At 43.2% G+C, this 14,594-nt stretch overlaps 1 protein-coding gene across 2 annotated transcripts in view; it reads right to left on the reverse strand.

Annotated features, from left to right (window-relative positions):
* Window positions 1-569: 569 nt before the first annotated feature.
* Window positions 570-14,594, reverse strand: part of CNOT2 (CCR4-NOT transcription complex subunit 2) — a 97,256-nt gene continuing 83,231 nt past the window's right edge. For both annotated transcript variants that reach the window (XM_056574133.1, XM_056574132.1), the window contains 5 exons: window positions 7,606-7,667; window positions 7,380-7,429; window positions 6,796-6,896; window positions 4,543-4,687; window positions 570-1,820 (listed from right to left, as the gene is read on the reverse strand). In XM_056574133.1, the coding sequence (XP_056430108.1) occupies window positions 1,734-1,820; window positions 4,543-4,687; window positions 6,796-6,896; window positions 7,380-7,429; window positions 7,606-7,667 (445 nt within the window). In that variant the 3' untranslated portion in view covers window positions 570-1,733. The remainder of the gene's footprint in view (window positions 1,821-4,542; window positions 4,688-6,795; window positions 6,897-7,379; window positions 7,430-7,605; window positions 7,668-14,594) is intronic.

Genomic DNA, 14,594 nt, shown 5'->3' on the forward strand with positions numbered 1-14,594 from the left:
ACCTCAGCCACTGATTGGATGAGCAGGAAGATCCTTGAGTAGCAAACAAACAAGGAAGTGCAGCACAACAAGAGACAAACACAGAGATTGTAGGCACGGTGGGGTGGGGGACTGTCTTAAGGGGGTAAGCATAGTTTTTTTTTTTTTTTTCCTAGTTAACCCCACCCTTAGCATAGTAAAAACAAAACTCTACGGAAAACCTCCTTAAAACTAAAAAACTATTATGAATTAATGGTAAGGTGAAATTTAACAATGGCTGTCAACCTTAAACAGTAGACATTAGGAAAGATGTTTATATTCGATGTCCTTTATCTGTTTTTGAATACGTAAATTATCTTTCGGATACTACTGAAATTCTCTACATTCATGGTGCCAAATGAAGAACTTGTATGGCTACTTAAGAGGCAGATATATATATATATATTTTTATACATTGCATTCAAATCCTCAGTGCTTACCTACCGCCTCCACTTATAATACACTGGAGGTGTCATTCATTTAGGTTTTATAGTGAATTCTTATGACAGCACAAAAGACTTCACAATCTCAAATCAAAGTCAACACTGCAGTGAGGAGAGCTTTTCTACTTTATTACAAAGAGAAGAAGCCTTTATGTGGTCAGAAAATACAAGATTGATCTTTTTTTTTTTTTCTTCCTATGAAACGCTGCTGTTCAAACAGCCAGAGTGAATTGTCTCAGTTCACTTCTTTAAGTCCCATCACGTTCACTTGGGTATGGATGTCCTTGGCTGCTGAAAATCTGGCCCTTTAGTGCACAGGGCGACAATGGAGTCCCCTGACCAGCAGTTCCAGAATGTCCCATTTTCATATATTGCATCCATGCACACCTCCTAAAAATGAGGTACAGCAGGGCAAACATTTCCAAAATAGGTGTCATATATATAATATATACACATTCGTACATACATACCTTTATTCATGTGATGTCCAAAAATTTAAAAAAAATGTACACATTTATTACAAAATCGTAACAAAGACTGGACAGTGTTTTGCTCATTCTGGAAAGATGAAGCTCAGTAATACACAACTCTGGAAATTGTCCAAAGGTTGCGGCAATATCTTTCTCCTTTAGAGTGAATTATTGGCTTTGTCTTCCCATTCCCTGCCACAGGGGCCCGCAGATCCTTGCACTGCAGGGAGATGCATACTCCTCTAGCTGGGAAGGGGCAGAACATGGCAGAAAATTGCCCATCAAGAACAGAAGGGGAGTAAAATGAAGGAAGTTGACCTTGCCCATCTTTCCAAATGAAATACGAGAAGGATCTTCACATAAAAATGCACAAACATGTGTTTCTTTTATTACCAAATAGTGCTACAATGAACAATGCAAACTTTGCTGTCTAATTTTGTGTTTGTCTCTCAATCTCACTCTCTTTTTTTGTACAATTTGAAAACTGAGTGGTAAACTGTCAGTATTCTGTTCTTATGTGTGTGTCTGTATACAGAGCTATGTCTGTCTGCTGGCATAAAATGAAACAAAACAAAGAGGGAAAAAAAAAAATCAGACCCTGCTCAAACTAAAGAAACAAATGACAATTCTAGTTGTTGGGCAGCACATAATTAGTAAGGCAGGACCTCAAGTGATGATCCCTTTGCATGAGACAATTGCCAGATCCTCAAGGAATTAAAACCAGGATGCCTGAGCCACATCAGTTCTGCAGTTATGTTGAGTATTGTGCTGAGACAGCCATACCCCATGAACAGGGAAGTCTTTAGAAGGCTTGCTGAGCAGGATTGTAATTGAACGTGGATGGCAGATGAGGCCTTTCTTCTAGTTTGTCATATTCCAAATGGAACTCCTATCAGGAGAGAAAATAAAGAAAATCAAAATGCGGTTTTATTAAGCTACTCCTGAAGACACAAGGGTTAGCAGCACCTATGTTTAGAATGACACATTGGGCCCGGGTGCTTCTGGGGTGACTGTTATGCTGCAGCTCAGGAAGACTATCACATCAGGGGACTGAGGCAGGACACTGGGGGCACCGCAGGGAAACTGGTGGTAAGCAGGTGTTTAGATTTTTTTCCCTCCCACACAATGGCCATAGTTAGAAGGGGGGGAAAAAAAAAAAAAACGCCAGACAAGAGTTCTTCTTTAAAGGTTTAAAGGGAACCTGTCACTAGATTTTACCATACAGAACACAGCAATGCTTTATATGTGATAACATGATCTTCCTTACCATCCCCCAAACATGTTTCTGCTGGCAGGGATGGTAAGGATATGATGTTTGAAAGTGTCCCCCACCAGCCCCATAAGTATTCCCCAGCGCAGGGAACTATACATACCTAGTCCCGCTGCTCTGTCTCTAATCACGCCCTTTTCACTTCACTGCTGCCTAAGCATATGAAGCAGAGCGATGATGCGGACCGTGCCCGGGCTGTGAATCACACTGATGGGGGCGTGATTTTAGCCAGAGACGCCGGGACTAGGTGAGTATAGCTCCCCAACCGGGGCACTACACACTGGGCCAGCGGTGGACACTTTTAAACATCAAATCCTTATCTCTATCAGCAGGAACGTATCCCAGGGATGGTGAAGAAGATTTTACCATACATAACGTGTTGCCACATGTTATGTATGGTAAATGATGACAATTTTATCCTTTAATTAGATGCAAAGAACAAATATAAAAGAGGTACTGGCTGCAGGACCAAATTTCAAAGGCTGTTTGTATCCCTGTAACCATGGTTACATACGAGTCTGCACAGGTCGTGATGTCACGGTCAAGCCCCTTGTGATGTCACACCGCGCCCCCTCAATGCAAATCTATGGGAGTGGCCCTGACGTCATGACCCATGTCACCGGCACCTAGCTTTCTAGTCGAACTCTGGGAGCTGCGGGACCCCCACGATCAGATATCTTATCCCCTTATCCTTTGGATAGGATATAAGATGGCTAGGGGCGGAGCACCCCTTTAAGATATAGGGATATTAGAGTAGGTGTTGAGGCTCCCCTTCTATAAAGGGAGAACCAGCTCTCTTTAACCCCTTAAGAACCAAGCCCCTTTTGACCTTAAGGACCAGGCCAATTTTATTTTTGCATTTTCGTTTTTTCCTCCTCGCCTTCTAAAATCCATAACTCTTATATTTTCATCTACATATAAGGGCTTGTTTTTTTTGCGTGACCAATTGTACTTTGTAATGAAACCTCTCATTTTACCATTAAATGTTCGGCGAACCAAAAAAAATATTTTTTTAGGGAGGAAATTTTTATGAAAACCACAATTTTGCACATTTTGGAGGGTTTTGTTCTCACATTGTACAATTTACGGTAAAAATGACATTTCATCTGCCATGATTTTCAGTCTGTGTCAAAAATCGGACATGCTCAGAAAAGGACCAGATCATAGTCACTAGCAGATTATGATCGGGTCCGCAGCCCCATAATAGTTAATGGCTCTGTATCTGTCAGTACCTGTCCCTGCACAGATACGATTTTAGGCGATTTGAGCTTCTGAAATCGTATCTGTGCAGCGGACACTTAAATCGTGATATGAAGCCAGCCTTACATTACACAAATGGAAATGAATGTTGTAATGTGGCTTTAGCGGGAACCTTTTCCAGACATATCATTCAACCGCACTGACTGCAATGAATTTACTTAAGCAAATTGTTCAAATGGAAGAGGTCTAAATATTTATGCCATTAATTTCTTTCTTTAGACCGTTACTCAATGTAAAATTAAAGTAAAATGCTCCCCTTATTAAATGATTTCATTCCTATTCCATGAATCAGGCTTCTCCATAATTAAGCTGATTTCATTTCTACAACTAATTGCGGAAGGCGTACCAGGGTAATTCTCAGTTAAAGCATTTAGCTATTTACCGCATAGTGACTGCTCTATGTACAATTCATATGCTAAACTCTGTTACAAACATGACCTCAATTCTTTCAGAGCAAGGAAGTAAAGAAAGCATGCAAAGCTGCCATGTCAATACACCATAGTAATATCACATCTGGGTTCACGTGCAGTTTAAGTGTGTAGCAGAATTAACATGATTATAGCAGCTATTTAAGCTAGTTGGATGAAGACAACCTGACTGGACTGTTTTACCATTTAGGGTAGGGTCACACTGAGCAGATACGCAGCGTATTTAACGCTGCGAGAAATCTGCCGGGCAAAAGGAAATATGCTGTGCATGTGCTAGGAACAGATAGACAGGGCTTTCCCCACTACAGCCTAGGTCCTGAACCTTACTGCAAACACAGGGCTGCGGCAGGGAAAGCCCTGTCTGTCTGCTCCTTTCTCGCAACGTCAAATACACTTTGTATTTGCACAGTGTGACCCTACCCTAAAGGGAACCTATGCCTAGCCTACTAAACCTCATCTCTAGAAAGGTCACATAAAAGCAAGATTAAGCATAACAAGGGTGCTGTTCAAAGCAATCGGATAGTTCTGACACTGTACACTTCACTGTTCAGATCTAAAATATACATATCTATTTTCCCTTAAAAACCCTATGCCCAAGTTTGTACATTTACCCCATATCAAACATATCAATTTATTTCACTCATATACAGAACCTTTGCGACTTTCCTCCAGTTAAGACAGTCAAAGAAATAATATGTTCCCCTCTCATAGGTGTTGGTTTTCATAGTTGGTTCCATTCCAGGTGCCCTGGTTATCCATACCCGCTCTTCTTTGTGGTATCTCCAGTCTCTGTTGAAACTAAAAAGTAAAGCGATATAAGACAACTGCCCTATATATAAAATATTTAACAAGGAGATCAACTATTATATACGCTGATGAGTCATAGCACTAAACCACTTACAGGTGAAGTCAATGGTGAGGCTGAGCTATGAGCTTAAAAAGGGTATTCCAGCCCCTAAAATTGTTTCCCCTATCCACAGGATGGAGATAAATATCTGATCACTAAAACAGGGACCTGACTCTCCCAGCTGAAAGATGTGGGTCAGCACATGCTCAATTCATTGTACATGGGACCCCCCAGATACCCAAGCACTGTAATCCAGTATCTCTGCGCTCCCACAGACAATGAATGAAGTGCCAAACCGGCTCTTCCTTTCGGAGGGGAGAGACAAGTCCCTGTTTTAGAAAGTGCAGGGATCCAGAGGTCCACACCCTCACAATCAAACATTTATGTCCTATCCTGTGGATAGGGGATATGTTTTTAGGGACAGGAATAATCCTTTAATTCTTGACTTAATATGAGGCTTAGTGACCATACTTAAAACTGCAAGCTTTCAGGGTTATTGTAGAGTATAGCTAGCATAATGCATATAGAATAGTATGATGATAGAATAAAGGCTTGGTGTACTGCTGCTTCTTCACTGACATGAGAATTCCTTATGAGAGGAAGGACAATTAGAAAAGCTTCTCAAACTGCAGCAAGTGCCCCCATGTTTAGGAGAGTAGATAATCTGCATACAAAATTAACCAATCTCGCACAAAATTGTAATTCCCTATCCGATCAAGGCCAATGGCCCAACAAATGTTCAAATATGGATATACTTATGCAATCTAAAATCACTTATCCGACGAGCTTCCCACTAATATTTACAATCACGGTTCATCAGGCATGTGAAATGTAGGACAAAATGTAAAAAAAAAAAAATTTGAATGAGTGAGAGGCTCATAGATGGCTCAAAAAGTTTTTTTTTAAATTAAATATTGGAGGCTCTCATTTTCCCCAAAGGTTAAGCAACCAAGTACAGAAAGAGCCGTGGCACTGTTCTGGAAATCGCAGGGGGTCCAAGTAGTCTGACCCGCCGCAATCAACACTTCTTTACTATCCTGTAGATATCTTTAAAAAGGTTAGAGTACAACGCAACAGTATTTCAAATGGCAGGGGCCTCTTTCAGGATGCTGCCAAACCACCCAGCAAAACATTGTTCAGAAACGATTAGAGGTTTAAAAAAATAAAAATAAAAGTACTCATGAGATGTACAGAAAAAGAAGAAAAAAGTCTGGTCAACTTAGAGCATCTGCTGCTCATGTGTTGGTGCCAGATGTAACGGGACACCTTCAGAGGTCTTGTAGAGTCAAAGGGTTAGAGCTGCTATTTAAAAATATTGGTATTGATAGACTGAACTGTCATTAATTGAAGTATCCAAATTTAAATGACGCTCCGAAGAAGCACTACAACGCACGAAATGTCTGTTATCAGTCCTCTACATTGGCGTATGCAGTGCCTGTATGCTCTAATGAAGAAATACATTTCTATGAAGATACTTTGGGGAGTACCTTTGCTTTCACAATCATTACATTTTGTGCTTTATTGAAAACTGAGGACCACAAACCTTTCAGTCCTGATGGTTGATGTAAAAATCACACCGTGCCATCGCCTGCCTCCCGTTTGTAGGGTCAGAGCTGTACTGGCCGCATGGGGGCTTACAATTATGGTGAAAGTTTTGGTCTTTATGACACATTCCTGATGAGACTTTTTTTTTCAGAGGGCGAGTGTAAAACAAAAAACTATCCTGTGCAAGCTAATATGGCTAAGAACGGTATACTTCAGGCAGTTGGGTGTCTTCTGAAGCAGAGCTTAGTAGTGCAAAAAATAAATGGGCAGACTGCTCGGCCAAGTGTTGCTGCCCGTTCATTTGAGAGATCTGTGGGAGTCTTAACAATGGGACCCCAACCCATCCAAATTCTGACATGTCACTGTTTTTTGGAAAGTGACAGCCTTTAAATTGACAGCAGAATGGTAGAATTCAGAAAGCTGAGCTTACATGAGAAAGAAAGTATACAGTTGTAGTTGTACATCAGGATTTAAAAAAATAAATAAATAAATAAAAAAATAAAAGTATACATACAGCTCTACTGCTGCTAAAAGCTGTAATACATCCCCGCCGTTCATGTAATAAAGATAGAAGAGTAGATCTTCTCCATATCGGCCAAGTTTTATTGCAGCCAGCTACATAAAAAAAGAAAAAACCATTGAAGGGAAAATTTTACATATAGTATCTATACAGAAAATTGATATTTAAACTACATTTATAATGTAACCAACATTTATGCATTTACTCCTCTGTTTGAATTCATTTATTTTTTTTTTTTAAAGGTTTCATTTGTGTTTTTTAAGACATAACATAGCAAAATAAAGAAACCAGAACAATACATATCTGATAGGAGTTTTAATTGATAGTTTGTTACTAAAGATTGATGTTATCTGAATTGTAAAGTGCTTCATAATATGTCGGTGCCATATAAACAGCAACTACATAGATTTTCTAACAACAGACTATGGGTACATTCACACATATATGCTGCTGCTTATTTTCTCATTGAGTGACAGGGGATAATCTGCATGTGTGAACCTATAAATCATTTTTGCATTAACCTAAGACAATTGATAACCACAGAAACCATTTTCTATAACGCAGCCCCAGACACTCACCTTATCTCTAATGTGAATATTCGTTAAGTATTCAGATGGAACATGGAAATCTAAAAGGACAGGCAGGAAGAGATAGTAAACTTAGCAGTTAACTTAAGTTCTTACAACATTTTCAAGCCAGTAAAGCATCGTATTCACTTTATAGAATAAAAAACAACTCATGAGTCTTGAGAAGAACAAGTAAATAAATGGATATTTCAGATTTAAAACCATAAAAATAGCTTACCAATGTCTTGTGGTCGACAGGGCGAGGATGCCCACGGCGATGCAAATTTTGGATAAAGGTTCCTGTGGTTGAAACATATATACTATAAGTGCGAAACTCTTATCTGTGTAATATATGTCACATTATGACATTGTTGAGCACATGACTCCAAACAAACTTTGACGCTTAATTAAAAACACAACATTAAATTCTTATTAACCCCTATAGACGCAGGGCGTAAATTTACACCTTGGCTGTCTGGTAGTTAGCGCACCAGGGCATATATTTACACCCTGCAGCATGTCTGATCTATGAAACGAGTGCAGGAGCTGCAGTTGTTTCATAGACCGTAGATAGTAGTAGCAGTCGGGAACACGATCGGTGATAACGCTGAGATGCAGTTAGGCTGTTTTTACACCCCCTGGAGGACATGTATCATTATTTGTGTATGGTAGAAGCAGTTTACCCTTTTTCCCGAACTCTAAATTATGCGCAGAAGCGCTAAATTTATCAATCAAGCGCAATGAGCTTCATAAATTGCAGGTAAATATAGTAATCTCCTCAATCCACTCTTTGGAAAATAGAATCGATGATTTAGAGCATCTTGCTACGTTAAGTCCAAGATGGCTTAGATTTGCGCGAAAAAAACAGGTCTTGCGGCAAAATTTTTGGTGTAAAAAAAAAAAGTACGCAGTTAATAAATCCATGTGTACTATAGATGTCACTCCAAGGTACCCTGATTCAGCCACATCTGGAGGACATGCTCTACCAAAACGTGCACAAAAAAAATGCGCAAAAAAGGGCTTGCGCAAATTTTTGCGCAAAAAAATACACACAAAACAGGGGTAAAATCTTTGATACATGTCCCCCCCTGTGTATGCCCGCACAGAGAATCCCGGCGCTAGTACCGTTCGGGAATGTGTGGCCTGCTAGACTGCAATGCATTCCATGTGGAGTCCACAGAAAGACTAGACATGTCTTTTCTTTCTGCAGACACTGGAATTTGAATTTCCGAAGAAGTTCCAGTATGTGAACAGTGCAGCAATATTTCTTTAAAATGAATGGGACTCTGTGCGGAATTCCAATGCGGATATATGCACGGAAATTCTGCAGTGTTAACATAGCCTTATAAATACAGATCAGTGCATCTAAAGTATATGTGGGTGGGGTGGACACAAAAACAACCCCAACTCTACAACTACTCTGAACATAAAAACATTTTATAATTAGAATTCTTAGAAATCATCATGGTCCTCTGACAATAAGTTAATCACAGGGGTCCTGCCGATGGGAACTCCAATGATCAGTTATAATCGGTTAAAGAATATAAGTGATCACATTTCCTGCAGCTCCACGACATAGGTAATCCAGTATTACACAGTGCCTATGTTAATCAATGGGTTGTCTATGTAATGCATGGACATGCTGGAGTCTTTTAAAGGGGTACTCCGGTGAAAACCTTTTTTCTTTTAAATCAACTGGTGGCAGAAAGTTAAACATAAAAATTACTTCTATCAAAAAATCTTAATCCTTCCAGTACTTATTAGCTGCTGAATGCTACAGAGGAAATTCCTTTCTTTTTGGAACACTGATGACATCACGAACACAGTGCTCTCTGCTGACATCTCTGTCCATTTTAGCAACCATGCATAGCAGATGTATGCTAAGGGCAGCATGGTGGCTTAGTGGTTAGCACTGCTGCCTTGCAAATCTCACTAAGGACAAGAATAAATAAAGCGTTATTATAATAACGTCCGCAGAGAGAACTCTGGTTGTGATGTCATCAGAGAGCATTCCAAAAAGAAAAGAATTTCCTCTGTAGTATTCAGCAGCTAATAAGTACAGGAAGGATTAAGTAATTTACAAATATGTTTAACTTTCTGCCACCAGTTGATTTAAAAGAAAAAAGGTTTTCACCGGAGTACCCCTTTAAGTAAAGGATAATCGTTGGAGTCACTATATATCTACAATAATAGACAGGGATTTCCCTGCAAAAAGTTACTCAATCATATTTATACTCTCTTACAGAAAATGTGAACAGTTGATGTCAAACGCAGAAAACCCCTTTAATATATATGAATTATTTATACCTTGGTTTTAATCATTTTTTTAAATTATATCCAGTTGATATATATCCAAGTGCTACTTTCCATTTCTCAGAACATGCACATAAAAGATCTAACAACACTAACTTTGCTACAGGGGAATATTTTTTCACAATAAATGTCTTCTGAATTCTTAAAAGCAGATCTAATTAAGACGAAATGCCTGTGAGCGCTCTTACTATGACACACAACCTAGCTTCTGCTATTTAAAAAGTAGATTTTTATGCTTACCGTAAAATCTCTTTCTCTGAGGATCCATTGGGGGACACAGAGACTGTGGGTATATCTTGCTGTCACTAGGTGGCTGACACTAGGCAACAAAAAAAGCTGGCCCCTCCCAGCAGGATATACCCCGCCTACAGGGTTTGAGCTATTAGTGTAGTCCCAAAGCAGTAGGAGAGGACTGACCGGGAAAGAAAGAAAAAACAGTAACTGTCCGAAATCCACAGACAAAAATTAACTGAACCAACCCTTGGACAGGCAACCGAGCCAAGGACAACAGAACAAATTGTTGGGTGCTGTGTCCCCCAATGGATCCTCCGAGAAAAAGATTTTACGGTAAGCATAAAAATCTACTTTTCTCGTTCGGCTCCACTGGGGGACACAGAGATCGTGGGATGTATCAAAGCAGTTCCGGGGTGAAAAAAACCTTAAGTAACTCAGGTGGAAGGCTGGGCCACAGCCGTCTGCAACACCTTGCGACCCAAACCAGCATCAAAGGTGAGCACCTGGTAAAATTTTGTAAACATGTGCAAGGACGAACAGGTGGCCTTACAGATTTGTAAGGCTGAAGCCTTGTTGCGGAGAGCCCAGGAGGCCTCCGCAACAAGGCTTTGGCCTTACAAATCTGTCCTGGTGTAAAACCAGGTAGGGGGAACGGCAGAAGAGACCCGCCAGCTTCGAAACTCTCCTAATGGAGGTGACCGCAGTGAGGAAGGCCACCTTCCAGGAAAGGATACGAAGAGAAATGTCCCGGAGAGGTTGGAAGGGAGTACCCAGCGAGGCACTGAGAACCAGATTCAGGCCCCATGGGGGAGTAGGGGATCTGTATGGTGGAGTCGCATGAGCAACACCCTGCAGAAAGGTGCGGATGTGAGGATTGGATGCTGGAAGAGAATGGAGAGAGCCGACACCTGACCCTTAAGGGAACTGAGAGCCAAGCGTTCCAGCCCAGACTGTAAAAAGGAAAGGCGGCGTGGGAGTGTTAACACAACTGGGGATAAGGAGTGAGATTCACAGGATTTCCAAGTACTGTGATAAATCTTCGCAGAGGAAGGCTTGTGCGCCTTGATCATTGTGCGGATCCCTTGGGGAGAGAACCCCCAGCCCTCAGCACCACGGTCTCAACCGCCACACCATCAAACATAGCCACAGTAAATTGGGGTGGCAGAGGAGACCCTAAGAGCAGGTCAGGACGACCTGGGAGGCGCAGTGGTACATCGTCCACTAGTGGAACCACGTCGGCATACCACGCTCACATGGGCCAGTCCGGAGCCATGAGAATGGCGGGTACGCCCCCCGTTTTGAGCTTTCTCAGAAACCTGGGAAGGAGAGGAAGAGAATGGAAGAAATAGGGGTGGTGGATGACAAAGTGCGACCAGGGGATCACTAGGGCATCTACGGCTAGGGCCAGAGGATCTCGGAACTTCGCGATGAAGCAAGGAACTTTCTGGTTGTGGTGGGACGCAAAGAGGTCCACATCCTGAGTGCCCCAGAGGTTGCAGATCTCCTCAAACACCGCTTGATGAAGAGACCACTCTCTGGGGTCGGCCGAGGGGCGACTGAGGAAGTCTGCCTCCCAATTTTCCATTCCCAGAATGTGAATCGCTGAGATCGGGGGAACTCGAGTTCCGCCCAGAGAAGCATCCTGGAGACCTCAGCCATTGCTGCGAGTGCCGTCCTGGCAACTGATATAAGCCACAACCATGGAGTTGTCCAACTGGACATGAACAGGACGGTCCTGGAGAGGGTGCTCCTAATATAGGAGGAGGCAAAGGTAAATTGTCCGAAGTTCCAGGATGTTGATGGGGAGGAGAGCTTCCTGGGAGGACCAACGTCACTGGACTGTCCGAATCGCGACCCGAAAAGCTGACTCGCCCGACCCGAGTCAAAAGACCGGAAGGTTCCTGTGGGAACCGGTACGGCAATAAGGAGGTCTTACCTCTAGTAGCCTCAGAGATAATCTCATCCAGGCGTTTCCCAAAAAGTCAAGTCCCAGAGAAAGGAAGCTCAGTGAGAGATTTCTTGGAAGCAGCATCAGTGTCCCAGACCTTGAGCCACATGGAGCGACGAATCGCCACCAGGTTACCTGTGGCAAAAGCTGTACAACGGGCAGACTGAAGAAGCAGGGCAAAAATTGTCTCCAGCATTGGAGAGTTGAATTGCAAGATCCGCCAAATCTTCTTAAGGGGCCCCGGACAAAATACCCTGGCGCAGCTGGGAAGCCCAGCCTGAAAGGGCTTTGGACACTCAAGCAGAAGCAAAGGCAGGAAGCAAAGATGAACCTGGTGTTTCAAAGGCGAATTTGGCCAGATTTTCATTCCTCTAGTCCTCAACCCCTTAAGGACCCAGCCATTTTACACCTTAGGACTAGGCCATTTTTTGAACATCTGACCACTGTCACTTTAAACATTAATAACTCTGGGATGCTTTTAGTTATTCTGATTCTGAGATTTTTTCGTGATATATTCTACTTTATTTTGGTGGTAAATTTTCGGCGTTACTTGCATCCTTTTTTGGTGAAAAATCCCAAAATTTCATGAAAAGTTTGAAAATGTAGCATTTTTCTAACTTTGAAGCTCTCTACTTGTAAGGAAAATGGATATCGCCAATAAATTCTATTTTTATTCACAAATCCAATATGTCCACTTTATATTGGCATCATAAAATGGACATATTTTTGCTTTTTGAAAAATTAGAGGGCTCCAAATTAGAGCAGCAATTTTCAAAAATGTCATGAAAATTGCTAAATCTGAAGGGACAGTTGTTACAGAACTACAACTCCCAGCATGCCTGGGAAGTCTAGGCATGCTGAGAGTTGTAGTTTGGCAACATCTGGAGGGCTACCGTTTGGGCACCACTGTAACAGTGGTCTTCAAACTGTGACCCTCCAGATGTTGCAAAACTACAACTCCCAGCATGCCCAGACAGCCTTTGGCTGACTGGGCATGCTGGGAGTTGCAGTTTGGCCTTCCTAGTGGTTGCCACAGTAAAGATCACTTTAATTTCACTTTCAATTCCCCCCCCCCCCGCCCCCTACCTGAGCAAGGATCCAGCAGTCTCCAGCGACTAGGGTACCTGGCCTCCATCTTCTTCCCACGATCCCCTCGACATCCAGGGGTGGCCAGAACGGCAACCCACTGTCCTGCTCTGCAATTGGTCAGAATCAATTCTGACTAATGGCAGGGGATAGGAGGAGATCGCAGCATTGCGACTTCACTCCTACCCTGCAAGATGATCAGGGCTGTCAATGACAGCTCCGATCATCACAATTATCTGGGTGATCGGGTCACCAGAGACCCGATCAGCCCGGAATAGGAGAAAATCGCATGTCTGTATTGACATGCGATTTTCTGCGATCGCCGACATGAGGGGGTCCCGGATTTCAGCAGGCATGCTGTTCCGATCTCCGCCCGGTGAGCGTCAGAGACTGGGAAACGCCATGACGTACTCATACGTCATGGGTCCTTAAAGCCCAGGGTGCGGAGACGTACGCATACGTCATGGGTCGTTAAGGGGTTAAAGGATGCTGCATCTGCCAAGGGTAGAGTGGTCGATTTTGACAGACTGGAAAGCGGAGGATCCCCAGTCGGTGGAGATGTTCATTTCGCAATAAGGTCCTGGGCAAAGGGAAACTGCGCCTGAACCCTTAGTCCCTTGGTAACGTTTGTCTGGATGCTTCCATGCTGTTTCCAGTAAGGTGTCAAATTCAGCATGAGAGCTGAAATCTTTAGTAGAGCGGCGGGAGCAATGAAAGGTAACTTCTGTAGCTGGGTCTGAAGTTCAGGGGTCCTCTACGTGGAAGGTGTCCATGATGTCAGAAACCAAGTTGTCTACCATGTCGGCAGAACCTGACACCTCATCTTCCAGCTCCCAGGAGAGTGGGAGCGGGTGGAGGCAGACTTAGATGAAGGCGAAACGGACCTGGCATGCAGACCTGGAGACCAAGGGAAGAGGAGCGAGACCTATGAGGAGAACGCCTGTCCCAAGCTCCAGATTCCGGAGAGGATCCAGAGGAGAACACCCTAGGGCGCTTGTGAGATCGGCCAAAATAAGGATCAGGGGAGGGTGAGCGAGCCTCTCTGGTTGTCTGTCGTAAGGAAGACCTCTCCAATACAGTCTCCATAGAACAGGAAACCTGTGACAGGTCGGAAATCGACAGAGAGGGAGGAAACGCATTCTGGGGGGGGGAGCAGGGCCCTTATGTTCCAGCGATGTGATGAATAACCAGGAGCATCGGGGCACGCAGTGGTGCAGCCAGGACAGATGGGTTCAGCAGAACCACAAGGCATTTTAGTTTTGCAACCCACATAAGCGTAATAAGTGACCAGGGCCGCACTAACCTTTCTGGCAGGGGTCGGTCGGGCCTTGGTTCGGAAATAGGTGTAACAAAAAAGGAAGACAGCAAAAAAGAAAGTGGAGCAGTCTCACCCGGTGTCTGTGTCCCTCAGATGGAGAGAGATGGAGAGAGATAGAGGGGAGGGGGGCTAAACCTAAAGAGCAGCAGCAGGCAGGGCAGGCACTAGACTGGCCCCCATTGGACAGAAATGACCCCCTGCTGAAAACCCATAGAACAGGAAAGAAAGGGGCCAGATCACCGCCGAAATGTCGGGCAGCGGGGAATGGGCGGAGAAAATTGCCGCAGCATCAATTAATACCTCCTACACTCCGGACACTTTACCTGGA

This window comes from Hyla sarda, chromosome 4 (genome assembly GCF_029499605.1).
Source record: "Hyla sarda isolate aHylSar1 chromosome 4, aHylSar1.hap1, whole genome shotgun sequence".
Classification (NCBI taxonomy): Eukaryota; Metazoa; Chordata; class Amphibia; order Anura; family Hylidae; genus Hyla; species Hyla sarda.